Source organism: Peromyscus leucopus, chromosome X, assembly GCF_004664715.2.
Source record: "Peromyscus leucopus breed LL Stock chromosome X, UCI_PerLeu_2.1, whole genome shotgun sequence".
Taxonomy (NCBI): Eukaryota; Metazoa; Chordata; class Mammalia; order Rodentia; family Cricetidae; genus Peromyscus; species Peromyscus leucopus.
The window spans coordinates 98,207,807-98,223,912 of NC_051083.1; the positions used below are offsets into that span (position 1 = coordinate 98,207,807).

At 40.8% G+C, this 16,106-nt stretch overlaps 1 protein-coding gene across 1 annotated transcript in view; it reads right to left on the bottom strand.

The window, feature by feature from the left end:
• The window catches only part of Lhfpl1 (LHFPL tetraspan subfamily member 1), a 49,770-nt gene extending 33,924 nt beyond the window's left edge, over positions 1-15,846 (bottom strand). The window contains exons 1-2 of the mRNA XM_028876927.2: positions 15,722-15,846; positions 8,395-9,020 (exon numbers count right to left, since the gene is read on the bottom strand). Coding sequence (XP_028732760.1) covers positions 8,395-8,776 — 382 coding nt within the window. The 5' untranslated portion in view covers positions 8,777-9,020; positions 15,722-15,846. The remainder of the gene's footprint in view (positions 1-8,394; positions 9,021-15,721) is intronic.
• Between the last annotated feature and the right edge of the window lie 260 nt (positions 15,847-16,106).

Sequence of the window (16,106 nt, forward strand, 5' to 3'; positions counted from 1 at the left end):
ACACAACGGGATTTTATCTGGTCATGAAGAAAAACAGAATCATGAGACTTGAATGAAAATGGAAGTGCATATCATTAGGGTAAGCCAAATGAACTAGACTCAGAAAGACAAATACAGTTTTTCTTCATATGAGGTACCTAATTTTTTAAATGTATATGTAGGACAACATGTAGGTGGACGTCTATGTGGAAGGAAAGAGTCTAAAGATAGAGAGGAGAGACAAGAGAGGGAAGAGTATGAAAATCACCATAGTGAAACCCATTATTTTTCATGCTATTTTATATAAAGTAACATTAAAGTTATTAGCAGAAAAATGTAGATTCTTGGGTTTTATCACCAGGTGTTTAGATGCAGCCTAGGAATATGCATTATTAAAACTCCCTGTGGTGTAGATGTACCTGCTTCTGGTATCAATACTAAAGAAAAATGCAATCATAATTGCAAAAGCAGGTGATCTGATGGCAGTGTGAAAAACTAGTTTAAAATCCTAGCCCTGCTACATACGAGTTGTAGCTCTGGTTGGCATTACCACAATATGTTCTTGCTAACTCCTACTTTTAGTGTCTTTCTAACCATTAGACATCTACCCCTATTAGTGGCTCATGCCTTTCACCCCAGCACTCCGTAGGCAGAGGCAGATGGATCTCTGTGAGTTCTAGGACAGCCTGTTCTACATAGCAAGTTCCAGGCCTGTAAGGACTATGTACTGATAACCTATCAAAAAGAGGAAGGAGGAGGAAGAGGGAGGCAGGAAGAAGGAAGAAGGAAGAGGGAGGAAAGAGGAAGAAGGAGGAGACAGGACAAGGGAGGAAGAAGGAGGAAGAAGAAGGAAGAGAGGTGAAGAAGAGAGAGAGGAGGAAAAGAAAGAGACAGGAAAAGGGAAGAAGAATGAGGAGGGAGGAAGAAGGAAGAGGGAGGACCGAGGAAGAAGGAAGAAGTCGTCTATTCCAACTTAGTTTCACTTGCCACTAAGAAGGCAAAGAACAGCTTTTCTTATCCTTCCTGTCTCCTACTAGGAGAGCAGATGTCCAATGCACCACCATCACACCTTCTGATGTCCCTTCACCTGTTCCCCTTCTAATATAGTGGCTAACACAAAAGCAAATGTATTACTGTACATTTGTATTACTGTACTGTACTGTTTGAATTCCCTGCACTGACCACACAGAGGCCTGGGCTGATCAGCTTCAGAATTTGTAGCAACCTCCACATCATAACAAACCCTCTAAGGAGGTAAATAATCTCAAACAACATGAAACCCTCCCTTTAACTTAGTTACTTCTGTCCTAGACCCTCAGTCACCCAGAATGATCATCTTCCTAGCCCCACAGCTGTGCAACCCTCCCTCCAGCACATATCCCCAGTAGGTTTGTGCCTAGTATTTATTTATGGGCAGTATAAGCCTTCTCACTGGGCATTACAAACCTGCTTCCTCCTTTCTCCTCATCCATAACTGTACAGCCATTTTGTTAACTCTCCACCATCACCACCAAGTTCCTTGCCTTTCTCATCCAGATTGTTAGGTATGCTTGAATGAACTATCCTAAACAAAAGCATAGTAAGTGCTAAGGTTTTTAACTTGTTAGCTCATTTCTCTCACAAAAATCTCAAGTGAAATGTAACTCTGAAATAATGTACAAGGCTGCACTCTGAGTATATCTGTTTCCCTTCTAGTTCACCTCCATTCACTTGACCTGATATTCTTTCAGAGCGGTGGGATAGTTTATATCTGCTAGAGATAGTGAAAAATTGATGGAAACTTCACACAGAGACATTGAATTGGATCTGGCCTTTGAGCAATGAGTAAATAGTTACAGGCAGAGATAGTTACAGAAAAATGCAATTTCATGAACAGAAGTGAGACTGTTTCCTCAAACACTTTCAGTGGATTCTGGAGTCTTGCTCGGAACCTTTGCAGTGGAGACCTGGGAATGTGATTAGGGGTATGTAATATGCTTCAACTACACCAGACTATTGTAGTTCAGGGTTGTGTGAATGTTTGAAACATTTTGCAGTGTATGTTTAAAAGTAAACCAGCCTGAGAGGCTGTGGCAAAAGCAGATAACCAGGGCCCTGGTCAGCACTGAAACAATCAGAAATCTGCATCAACAAACACTACAAGTACTTCGTATGCACATGGATCATGGTCCACTCTGCAAATCAATACGCTAGCATTCATTTCTAAAATAAAAACAAGGAAAAATTAAAAATATCTGTTAACCCCTGAGATGGCTCAACAGGTAAAGACATTTGATGCCAAGCCTACCAACTTCAGTTCAATGCCCAGGCTGCACATAGTACAAGGAGAGAACTAAGGGAATTGAGTTCTTCAAGTTGTCCTCTGACACACAAACACACACACACACACACACACACACAGAGAGAGAGAGAGAGAGAGAGAGAGAGAGAGAGAGAGAGAGAGAGAGAGAGAGAATAAATAGAGTGTAAAAAGTACTTTCAGAGCCCAAATTGGAAGTTAAAAAAATCTAACTTAGTTTGCTGCTTGACTGTTGGCTGGTAGGTAAACCTCCTTGACTGTTATTTTACAAACAAAAGGCAACTTTTAAAATCCTTTCTCAGCATAGGAGGAATAAATTGCATGAAGTCTAGTGAAACATTAGAAGAAATTCATAATTTCAAGAAACGAAAGTGGCTTTGTTTTCATTGATAAGGAATCAGTTCAAAGATTTGCAGTTAGACTATATTCTGACGCCCTGTTTACAGTAGTGTGGCAATAAGGTAACAATAAATGTAGTAACTATACTGCATGTTTCAAAATAAGGAAAATAGTGAGATTACAACGTTTTCAACCCCAGTAACTGGTAAAATGTTTGAGATGATAGAAATGTTCATTGCCCTGATTTGGACACTACACAGTATACACATGTATTGAAAGATAACAGTTTTCAGAAAGACAGTATCATCCCTGAGATCAAGTTCTCTGTTATCTCTCTTCAGTGCCAACATGTTTTCAGCTGGAGGCATCTAATGCTGTGGCCTTATACATAGAAATGCACTGGTGACTTGCATTTGTCTTGGTGTGTAAAATTCTGTCCCTTTAACAAAAAGTATATGTCCTAGGCAATTGGTTGCTTTTGGGTTTGGGAAAGGCTCCACATTAGAGCCACTGGGGATATTTTTTAAAACACACAACTTTCCACCTGTTGCTGAATATATCAAAATGTAAAAAAAAAAAAAACTGGAAAGCTGGAGAGTTCATGTTCTTTTAAGCATTCCAGGTGATTCCAATACATTTTCTGTTCTAGAAAGATTCTTGGCTTACCTCGAGTAACCTGATCCAACATCTTACACTTTTTTTCCTGCCAAGAAGTTCCTTATATTTACTTCTCACCTATTCTTTCTTTGTTTAGTTCTCGCTGAAGAGAAAGGATAATTCACAAACATCTTACATATGTATACACAGGGGAATGTGAATAATGATCGTTTTCTTGGGGATGGAGGCCCAGCTGGTTGAAAACCTCAGCATCCCCAGTGTTGAAATAATCTCCTGGCCAGATGTTTCCTTCACTGGTTGGAACAGGGCACAGAGGTCCCAGTGGAAGACTCTCTGGACCCTAGCTTGGCCAGCTGGATTAGCTGCAGGTGGAGCAAATGGGCCCCATGGGCCCCATCAGGTCACCTTGCTGAGTATGAGTCAGGCCAGCAGCTCTTTATTTCTTCCTGTCTCCCCCGCTTCCCACCACTCATCTCTGTGGGCAGCTGCCAGACCAGGGAACAAGAGTCAGGCAGGGGGAGGAGGTATTTCTTAATGGATCCTCCATGTCTTCAGTGGTTTGGGGTCTGGCAGAGATAATCCAGACCTGAAACAAATTGGCTCCTCCCCTGATGTATTTCGGTTAATGCACTAGCTGCCGAGAAGCAGTCAGGCTTAGGGCAACAAAATCAATTTCCCCTAGCTGAACAAGAAGCACAAATCGAACACCCACAGCTCTTTCTCTACTTATTTATTTGTTTATTTATACTTTTATCTGTCTACTAGCCACGGAGCTCTAAATGCGGCCCATAGTTGGCTTCCTGCTGCTGACAAAGCCTCTCTCTCTTTCTCTCTCTCTCTCTCTCTCTCTGGGCCTGACCCAAGAGCTCTGAAGAGACATAGGAGTAGTGAAATGCCAAGTGAATCCTAGAAACTCTAGTAATCCAAAACACTCTTAGCTATCCCCTTCACATGGGATACAACCTTAACAGTCATCAGTCTCTATAGAGGAGGCCTGGATGGCTGCTACCTGTCTAGTTACAGACAGGGCAACTATAGAAGTCTAGCAGTCTATTGTAATATCATTCCACTGTCAGGGGATAATCCCGATAACACACTCTTGCTCCTTTTCCCTTAAACTAGCATACAGCGTATTCTGTTTCATTCTGTTGTCTTCAAATATAATTCGTGTTGATCTTCTTAGACTATTCTCCTCCACCCATTCCTAGCCGTATACCCTTCCACCTCCAGTAGTCTGTTCACTCACATGGCACACATGCTCAATTGCTCTCCCTCCCTCTTTCAGCACCTCTTTCCCACTCTCTCCCTTCTTGTCATCTTCTTTCATGATCTACATCTCATGACATCCTTTCATGATATACATGTGTATGTGATGTGTGTGTGTGTGCGTGCACACAAATGTGCATATGTGCATTAAAAGCTAGGATCTGCATATGAGAAAACATTCAGTATATGTCTCTCTGAATTTGTGCTATCTTGCTTTAACATAAATTCAAGATCCATCTATTTTCTGAAAATTTTATTATTTAACTTTTCTGTGCAGTGGAATCATTTTTGTGTTTACATACCCATATTTTCATTATGAATTCATCTGTTGATAAGAATCTGAGCTGATTTTTTTTCTTGCGATCATGAAGACCAGCAACAAACAAGGATGGTTATGTGTTTCTGTGGTAGAAATATAGTCCTGTAGGTATATACTCAATAATAGTATAGCTACATCATTTCTTATTACCAGTTTTTTTTTTTTTGAGAGAACTCTAAGCTATTTCCATAGTGGTCTCAACAGTCTGAACACCTACTAATGGTGAATAAGAGTTATTTTCCCACATCTTCATCAGCATTTATTACCATATTTTTCTTGATGGTAGCCTTTGTCAATGGGGTGAGATGGACTCCCAAATCAATTTTAATTTGCATTTTCTGATGGCTAAGGATGCTGACTACTTTAAAATATTCATTGGCCATTTGCATTTCTTCTTTTGAGAACTTCTTGGTCATTTCATTAGGCCATTTATTGATTCACAGTTTATTTGTGTCTGCGCATGTGTTTCATTTTTTTAGTTCTTTATGTACTCTAGATAGTAACTCCTTGTCTGAAGAATAACTGGCAAAAAAATTTCTCCCATCCTATAGGCTTTCTAATCACTCCAATGATAGTTTAGCTGTGCCGAATTTTTTTAAATTTCATCTAGTCCCATTTGCCCTTTATAAGACTATTGTAGATGCCATTTAATTCTTGATTTTAAAGATACTCAACTAGATGTAAACACTGTAACTACATTCCTATGAACAGGGTCTTAGGGAATATATGGTGGCAGAATCATTTGAAGCCCAAATGTGATTCACTTTTGACTTCCTTTCAAATGATACCTGTCACCTCGCCAAAGTTCTATTCCAGACATCTTGAGCATGTCAAAATCCCCATTATCATTCCACATCTTGCCACAAGATTTTTCTTCAAGTTTCTAGATCTCGAAGATGAGATCAATAAAGATGCATTATACAGAGAACCTTGAATGTTATAAAAGTCTCAGTTGGGCTCCAAAGTGTATTGGGTAGCCATTCCAACTTGGTTCTGGAAGTTCCAACCCCCATTGAGACTCTGGCAACTGTCACGCCTACGAGGCGGGGCGGGGGGGCGCCTGGGACCTGAGGCGGATGGCGAGCGCTCGCTCTGGCGCTCTCTGTGCGGGACGCTGACCAGTGCAGATTGACTGTGTAGAGCTCCGGAGAACACCGTTGGACTGCATTACACCTTCCCCAGACCCTGCGACCTACCCATTACTTAATTTGTGAGTTTCGCCATTAAATAAATATCCTTTTAACTACGTGGAGTGGCCAAAATAATTTCTCCAATACCAAAGAGGAAGCTAGGTTGGAAGAGAAGGAGCTAATAGTGCAGTTTTGTAGGGGCCGTTGCTACCGTCCTTCTGGTTTCTGCCACTTTTAGCCTCCTGACTTTCAGCAGGATGCTCCTAGAGATGCAAGTGGAGCTCAGTTGTCAGTCTCCTGTTAGAAGAGATGGTTGCTCAGGACGTAATAGGCATAAATAAAAGTCTAGAAAACAGCCGGGCAGTGATGGCTCACGCCTTTAATCCCAACATTTGGGGGGCAGAGGCAGGTGGATTTCTGTGAGTTCGAGGCCAGCCTGGTCTATAGAAGTAATTCCAGGACAGCCAGGGCTACAGAGAGAAACCCTGTCTCTAAAACCAAACACAAAGGAAAAAAATCTAGAAAAGAAGGAAAGATGGAAACTAACTCAAGTCTCACATGTTCACATTATCCCAGCAGAGAGCAATCACTCTCTCTCTTATCAGTCAACTTCCACTTGCTGAGGAAATATGTTCAAGGAAATGTTGGGTTAATTGTAGCATGCCCACAAATATAGGTTAAAAATGAGTCAAAGGCTGATTTGTGATACTCATGGAACTCTCCAAGAGAAATCAAGTAACTTCTTTCTAGCAGTGTTAGCAATGTGTTTGGTACCATAGCATGCAAGAGGAATCAAAATTCTATGTTTGATGTCTCTAGAAAACCTTTTAGCTTAAAAAAAAGTAAAAAAAAAAAATAAGACATGAGCAAATAGAACTATAACACATATGTGAAAGGTTTATAGTGAATCTGAGTCAAGAAGGAGCTAGAAAGCCAAGTGCTTCTCAGTGGCACTTTTTTTCTGAATTTTAATAACCAAAATTTCTCCAGACATAACTAAATACCCTCAGTGGGAAAGAAGATGAAGAACCAATTCACTCCCATCACTACTCCATTGAGAGTAACTGCTTAAATTCACTACCATCTTACTCCAAGACCACCTAAATACAGTCAGTCATTGGAGAGAAGAATGAAATGCAGATATGAATTATATTTCCAGGGGATATATTCAATGGAAGTGAAACAGAAAAATTCATATCATTTGCTCCATGTCGTAAAGCAACTGGAATCTAAGCATCCTGACCTTTCTTACCACACTGTTATACTAATAGAAATGATGTTAATGGAGTGGATGAAGACTCCAAAACTTGTAACAACAAACTTTGGCAGTAGGTTCTACTGTAGTTTTTCCAGTGCCCCATGGAAACATGAAATAATACAAATATTCACGTACATTTACCTATCTAAATTTAGTCTTTATCCTTGGTTCAAATTCAGCTAATCTCATCATCTTCTTGTAGTCTTCTAGCTTTGCATTTTGCTCCTTTTTAGAGCACTGTCCAGCTACCTGCATACCAGGATGACTGCACGAAAATTAAAAGGAGCCTGAATAAAGCAAAAACAAAATAGGGTAGGTCAGAGCCATAAGAAATCTGGCTAAATTTATTTAATGGCTACCAGATGGGGCTAGCCTTGGATATAGGCCAAAAAGTATTCATGTGTAGTCTGTCTGGAAAATAAATAGCCTTTTATTACCATTACAGGTATATTTCTTTGGTGGGAATAATAGGTATTGAGCACTTATGTATATGTTTATCTGATCATTGTCCTCTGAGATAACCACCAAAGAAAACAGTTTATATGGATCACCTTTATTCAGGAGCAGTAATATTATACAAGACAAGCATGCTGTTATTGGAAGGCAGAATGGATAATAGTCTTTTAAAAATATTCTACATTCAGAAGTGTTCTGTTGCATAGACTATAACTGTGTACTAAACTGTGAACTACATAATTAAATATATTTTCTGTTTGGTATTATTTTATTGTTAATTGACATATAACTGGAAGAAGTAAGGCTCTTCTCATTCTAGTTTGTAGATTTCAAATATATATAATGAAGTACTGTTAACTACAGTCTCCATATTTAGCTATAGAAATAGAATGTATTGCTCCTATGCAACTGTATTTTGGTGCCTATTATTCAGTCTCTAGCACTCTACCTCAATTGATCACAGTTCTTTACTCTTCTACTTTGACATCTATTTTAGACAATATTACTAAGTGGACAACCCGTAAGTGACAAAAGCAGACAAAGCTATTGATATCAGCTCTGTCTACTATCTTATTTTGCTGTGAATTCTCAATGAATTTCAAAAAAGTTCTCATTCATAGCTTTGGACTCAGAGTAGAAGAGATGAGAGTGCATTTTCCCATACTGCCATATTCCCTACTTCCATCTCCCCAAATCTCCACAACCTCCTCAATCCCTGGGACAGTCTTACCTCCTACAAACTGTGCGGCTCCCATGCAACGCCCCATCATTCTAGAGATGAGTTCCTCCATGCAGCATCCTAGGACAGCAGCCAATGCCACCAGGAGCAGCAGAGCACAGCCGGCACCTGTCACCACTGTGCACATCTGCCATGCCAGGCTTGGTATGGCGGTGAAGCTGGCATAGCGCCCACATTCTTCCACCATGATCAGATTGTGCCCATCTCCCCTCACCGGATAGTTGCATCTCCTGAATGTGCTGAAAGATACTGGCTTTCCTAGCTGTGATCCAAACAGCCAATAGGGAAGGAAGTAACTGGCAGAACTGGCCACGGCAGTAACTAGGGACAGGAAGGCCCAGAAGGTGCCTACCAGGGTAAGGCTGCTCCTCATGGTCTCAGGTCTCTCTGAAAGGATGGGAAGATGAGATGGTTCACAGCAGCAAAAGCGACAAGTTACGATGTAGGCTCCACTGGCCTGTTTTCATCAGGTTGGCAGGTACTAGGACTCACAGACGTGCCATGTGGCTCTTGCTTCTGGAGGAGATCATTTTCTCAAATGTCATTTGGGTCTTTGTGGGATATTGCTTTCCATCATCCTTTCCTTCTGCCTAGTTCAGAGTTCTATAGTCGCTAGGCTGCAGTGGAAGAGTCACAGAATTGAATTAGTGACTGCTATGGCAATCCAAATGGAGCCTGTTCAGTTGGCTTATTACTCTTGACACACAATATGGAACCAATCATAAAAAGAAAATCTGAGAGTTAGGCTATCCCAAGATTCCCTGGGGATTCCAGTTAAATGATATTGTGACACAGTTGTTCAGAAAATAAAGAGGAATACAAGTCACAGGTCTGCCCCTATGTTAGACGTAAGAGGGCAGTGTAAAATGTTTCATTTTGACTTAGCATGTCCAACAGAAATCTCAAAGTGAAACTGGTAGGATAAAATAAAAGTTGCTTAGTTTTTTGTTGTTTATTTATTACTGGGTCACTGCCCACACACAAACTGAAGGGCAACTTGCTAACTTATGCCTTATGCCTAGACTCTGCGCTTATGCCTAGACTCCAACTACCAAGAAAATTCGTCCACATCCTTTGCTGGGCCCAGTTAAGAAAGTTTCTCATCTTCCAGAAACATAGAAAGATCAGGCTTTCTCTGGGGAAGGAACATATACAGAGCTGCGTGGGCCTTTCAAGATCCCTTTTGGAACAAGAAATCTCAGATTCAGGATACTGCCTTTCCAGTGCTAGTAGCTTCAGCCCAGCTCACAAATGGCTTTCCCAGACTCCGCTGTCAAAAATCAACCACTTCCTTTCCACTCCATTAACCTGCCATTGCTTTCTGGCTAGTTTCTCTACTAATGCAGCTAGAGACCACACTGTAGCTTGATGAAAGCATTGTAAATGTCTCTAACAGGCAGATGGTGGAATGTTTCAGAAACTTCTCTCTGATTCATCACCACTGCTTAGAATTTTAAGTAGTGATATTGGAAAGAGGGGCCCAAAGCACGAGGAGTGTAGAGATTAATTGTATGAAGCCATCATCATGCCAGTTTGGGAGATCAACAGGAGCAAGCATAACCTGTATTTGGTGGTCTCAGGATCTAGCTGTATGTGATTTTACAAGCATCATCAAATAGTGCTTGGCACAGGGTAGGCATTACAATTCATGTTTGCTTAATGAACTTCTTTTTTAAAAAAAAAAAACATTCAATTCCCAGACTGGCAGAGACTTTAATGAATCACCTAATTCAGCCTTCTTGCTTTACATATGGGTGAGTTTGGCTAAGCAAACCAGGAAGTGCTTTTTTTTCCAGTCACAGTTTGTAACCAGACACACCGGAACCAGAAACTTGATCTGCAGATTACTACTCCAGAGTTTGGGGACCACTCAGGGGCTAACCTGCCCTCCCCCTATAATTTTTACAGATGTGAGTGTGTGGAGGAAGTTCTTTAACCAAGAATTAAAAGCTGGTGGGGTACACAGGACAAACTAGGGTGCAGTTATTGGTTTCCCAGTATTGTGCTCTCTTTTCACTCCATCATGATTCCCTTCTTGATGCATATGTGTTTTGTGCTGTGTGTTTTGGGCAGGAAGGGAACCGAGACCATAAATTGCAGGTGCTTACAATGGAATGTTAAGGTTTGAAAAGAAAGTACCACGATCTGGTCCCCTGAGGATGAGGCTTTCTGCCTGAGAGTTGGGAAAATGAAAGAAAGATGTGGTGAGGGATTGAAGGCCAACAGGGGAAAGAGTGGAACTGGTTTGAGTAATTGCTTTTATAAGGCAGGTATCCTTTACCACAATGAGGTAATGCCTCTGCTTGTTAATGTTGGAGTGTGTGAGAATATGAAAAGCACCATCAGTGCTCCACAGTGGACTTCTTGCCTACTGCAGATGCGGAGAAAGAGAAAACTAGTAAGCAGCTGCTAGCAGCATCATCAATACCTATTCTGGACCCATTATTTCATTTGCTGTGCTCAGAAATCTCAGGTTTGTAAGCATTAGCCCTCCAATTATAAATAGGCAAACTGAGGGTCAGAAAGACAAATGATTTTCACAAGGATTCACAGAAATTCAGTAACAAAGTTATCATTTTTTACTCTTCTACCTACAACCTTCTCTTCTTGCACAGTGTTACCCTGATGGAATTATAGCATCACCCTGTATTATTACACTTAAAAGCCTCCATGGTGTCATATCCACAAAAGTAATTCAGAATGGGGGAAGAATTACAAAGCAAAGCAGAGAAGTTAAGAGGAATGTCCTTTTTCAAGACATAGTATATAACAAGAATGTTGACTTCTTCAAGCCCAGCACTTGTAGTCTGAACTAATGTCTCCCATCAACATCTTTACCTTGAAATTAAAAAGTTCCAGCATGACAACTAGTAAGAATGGCAGAGAATATAAAGCAGAGGAAGACAGTAGCATCAGTAATGGTTAGACTGTGGTAGAAGAGAAAACTAGCATAATAGTCCATACCTAAACTCACAAGCACTGGAGATGGTAAGGCAAGGGGATTGAGAGTTTAAGGCCATCCTGGGCTACACAGATATATACAAAAAGATGGGGGTGAGGAGATTCTAATGTAAACCTTACCTCATCTGTGAAAAATAATGCTGCTAATTGAAGTGTAACACTACCAAACATTGCCACCACGATTTCATTTCAAAAGTGGAAATGTGAAGTCAAGATGTCGGAAGTCAGAACCTTAATTTTTAGTGCTGTGGATATTGCTCTATATAAATAAAACACTGATGGCCAGTGACCAGGCAGGAAGTAGGTTGCCAGGCAGGAAGTAGGTGGGACAAGGAGAGAGGAGAATTCTGGGAAGCGGAAGGCTAAGGGGGGAGACACTGCAGCCACCGCCAGGACAAGCAGCATGTAAAGATGCCAGTGAGCCACCAGCCACGTGGCAAGGTATAAATTTACAGAAATGGGTTAATTTAAGATATAAGAACAGTTAGCAAGAAGCCTACCACGGCCATACAGTTTGAAGGAATATAAGTCTCTGTGTTTACTTGGTTGGGACTGAGCGGCTGTGGGACTGGCGGGTGACAAAGATTTGTCCTGACTGTGGGCAAAGCAGAAAAACTCTAGCTACATTTTAGTACAAATGTATTTAGCTAAAGAAAACTCATTGTCTTTTAGAATTTAAATTAAGTACTTCAAACTTTGGAAAAAATAAATTTCCTCATTTCCATTAAGACTTATGTGAGCAACAAAAGCTGTCTGGGACTGAAGCGTTTTCTGCAATGTGGGATTGTCTGTGACAAATTCAGACAACTCCAAAATCACTTGGGATGAGACAGTTACCATATTTATAATTAGAGATGTAGTAAGTCAGCACCATCAATGGGCAGCAAGCTGAGAATCACTGCCACCAATAACCCTCTATTGAGCTCTCTCCATGACTCCAATGATAGGAAGTTTAAACTGACCACAAAATTTAACACTGGAAAGATAAAATGTATACATTTTGCCTCATGCCTGTCTGAATCATGGACTCTTGACCTTATCAGATCAATGCCTAGGTTGCAGGGGTTTGGTTGTTGATTATTTATGGTGCACTTAATAAAAGTGGGCCAAGATTTCCCATAGCTGGACAGAGAATCAGAAGTGCGTGTGGAGTATGTACACCCACATTGCTACATGTTCCCAGTTGTTGAGCAGGGAAGCACAGTTTAGCAACTAATTTTGGTTACATCCCCTGTAACAGGGTAATCTTCTTTATGACGGCCTTCTAAAGCAAGCCAAGTTCATTCCCAGAAGCTGGTTAAGTCATTTTATTCTCACTTCAATAAATATCACAAACAATGCCACTCTTCATTGTATCCTAATGCCCCACATGCTTCCTATGTGCAATAACTCTCTTTCCCTGTCCTGAAATACCTAGCCATACAGACACACTGCATTTTAGAAATCCAGACATCACCACAGTGCTTCCATTGGCCAAGCATTGACAGACAGAGCATTCACTTTGGCATGACGTGTTCTTTTATTAATATGTTTTTCCATCCGTCAAAATGAGTCCTCTCCCTATCGCTATAGCAACCATTATCATACATTTTTTTCTTATTTTCTGCTATCATATGTATCTACTATGATGTGATCACTTAATATCAACTAAACTAGAAGCATTTTGTGCTTATATTTTGCATAGTGGAAAAGGTACGGCTGTATCTTCACCCATCTCATCTCTTTTCCAGTCTTGATAGAAAGGCACAAAAATCTTTTCATTCCCACTGGAGCCCATTGTATAAACTCTGAGTTAAAAATAAATAAAACAGTTCCCAAGGGCAACAGGATTCACACAAAAGAAACTCTGAGCTGCAGGTGCTGAGGCAATAATGGCTGCAAGCCTGCTTGTATGAGAAGTAGGTTTATTAGCATTAGTGTGAGTAAAGCAATATGGAGAAGTCTTTCTCCTCAGCTCCTAGGCAGTGTGTACTGCCTACCTGCCAATCCTGCTACATGTACATCTTCTTTGGTGTTGACACATTTGTGGGAAATGAGTACGATATGCAGACATATGTGTCTAATAGGTAAAGTTCTCATGTATCAGGCTGAGTTTATAGCGAGTCTACACCTTCTAGAACTTTCTCATTTAAACATGCCCTCAAAAATAAATCTACCATGTCTCATCATTTCCTGAATACCTTTTCTGTCACCTACATTCTTAGAAGTTTCTCTTCCACAATAACAACTGCTTCGCTCTCAAAATTATGTCACCTAGTGGGCTTTATTTTCTACGTGTACCTTTCTGACTCTAAGAACATCTCACTATTTTTGACCTCAGTTTTCAAGATTGCTGAAACTTCTTCCAGGCCTCCTGCCTCACCCATTCCCTTTCTTTTTCTCTCACATAGAAAGAGTTGCAAAACCAGTCCTGTTGTCTTAGTTTGATTTGTTTATATATCATCATCCTTAGGTACAGATCTTTATGAGAAAATTTGAGACGAAATCCAGAAGCAAGAGAGTAAATGGATACAGAGAACCACCTGAGCAATAAAAAAAAATCTGGAAATTTGAGGTGTTTTTTCTGATACAGCCATGCCCTCTGAACCTTTGCAGTGCACTCAATCAGCTTAATCAAAAATCTAGAAGGTCACCTCTAAATAATAGAGTTAGCCATACAGAGGTGGGGAGAGTTCACAAACAAACAAACAAACAAACAAACAGAAAAACTCCACATTAAATACTAAGCCATTCTTTTTCTCAAGAGCTTGAGGTTGAAAATGTGAGTGCTAGGATGATTTCCCCAAATTTCACATGAGCTTCTCTTGACTCTGAAATCTATTTCCTGAGCACCCATCTGTCTAATGCATTATCAACCAGCGAGGAATCTAGCTGGATAGACCAGTACCCCATCTTCAATGATCAGTTGGTTGCATAGGGAATCTTCCTTACACTAGCAGCTAGTTCAAAACTGCCCTCAGTTGCTCTTTCGATTTAAACCCTAGTCACAAGGGAATGACTAGCAAAGCATGTATTCTTCTTCACCTTTAGGTTCATAACTGCAACCTGGTATTACTGTACAATGAACCTTCTATTCCATGTCCTCAGATAGAATAAAATGCCACCACAGCTGAAAAGAAGGCAGGCTAAATGCTTTTCCAATCAGTTCAGAGTTGGCATGCAACCTGGCACATCAAAAACGTTCCTGATGTTAGGGAACACCAACTCCCCGGCATCAGAATCATTCTAGATGCTCTTTCAAAGTAGAAATTTTGAATTCTCTCTCTCTCCAAGATTCACTGAATTTGAGTTAATGAGAATTTGCCATTTTTTAAATCCTTAGTTCATTCTGATGGGAACTTATGACTGAGGAATACTCTGTTAGTAGAAATGAATGAAATTTTGGAGTCAAATTTGATGCAGACACCTGAACTTTGCCTCTTAAAAGTGATGTGAATATAGGGGAAATCACTTCAAACCTCTGAGTTTCTGTTTCATGTATACTGGAAATAATAGCACAAAGTTCAGGTGAAGCATAACATACATGATATAGCTGATACGAGGGTAGGTATTAACCATTCTTTGTGCTACCAAGGAAGACAGCATTGTTTCATACTAGAGAAACTTGATATTACTCAGAAGAAGAAAGTCTCCTCTACCTTCCCCTCACTCTCTCTCATTGAAACCTTTCTGACAGTTGTTGCTCCTGGGCTTCTCAACTTTTCCTTTCCCACTATAAAATGAAACCATTTGGCTGAATGCTCTTTGTTAGCATGGATTAACAGTTAACGTCTTTCAGCTTCCTTGTAAATCATCACACTTGGCACATAGTAGGAACTCATAAACATTTTCTGAATGAATGCCATTATTTAACTCCAGCTCTACTGGTTTCAACATCTGTATTTCAGTTTAACCTGATTATTGTTTCAGTCCCATAATTTCAATTGCAGCAAGTCTAAGACATTGCCCTACCACATTGGGAAATCAGATCCATTTTTCCTTGGATGGACAAGTCAGAACAAAATCCCTCCCTCTACTCCCAGAGAAAGTCTGCCTTTCCTCTCCTCAGGTTACCAACTCCCTTGGGGGAAAGCAGCTAGCTCTTAACCCTTAGGCCTTCAAACCTTGTCTATATGAAATAGGAATCCAGCACTGATCCCTCGTAGACTGTGCAAACAACCAACTATGGGAAAGTAAAAACACACCAGGCTGCCCTTGCGAAGAAAAGCAGCTTCTCTGCTGCGCTTTGTCATGAAAGGACAGGAAGCCTAAGCAAGGAAGCAGCAGAAGAAGGGCTGAGCAAGAGGCGGGGGGGGGGAGCAAAGCGGGGTTTTCTGTTCAGCTGCTTCAGTTGCATTTGGCCAAGATGCATATTTACCTTCTAAACATGAAGGCTGATTGACTTGCTCCCTTTCTTCTGATTCAGATTTGAGAAGAAAGAAAGAAAAAAGAAAAAGAAAACTTCTCCTCACAGCTTGTCAGACAGTTGCTCTTTGCAGTGATGCCTGCAAACCTAGCTTTACCTTTGGGAGAGAGGGGCGGAGTCCAATGTAATGGGAATTAACTCCAACTCCGCTGGAGGCTGGAGGCTTCAATCTCAGCCTCTGACATGCAGGCACTTGATGTAGAAACCAGCTCAGCGGGCACTGAGCTTTCTCTCTCTCACCTCCCACCTCCCAGCTGCCATGTCAGCGCCCTCTCTCTCTCTCTCTCTCTCTCTCTCTCTCTCTCTCTCTCTCTCTCTCTCTCTCTTCCCCCCTCGT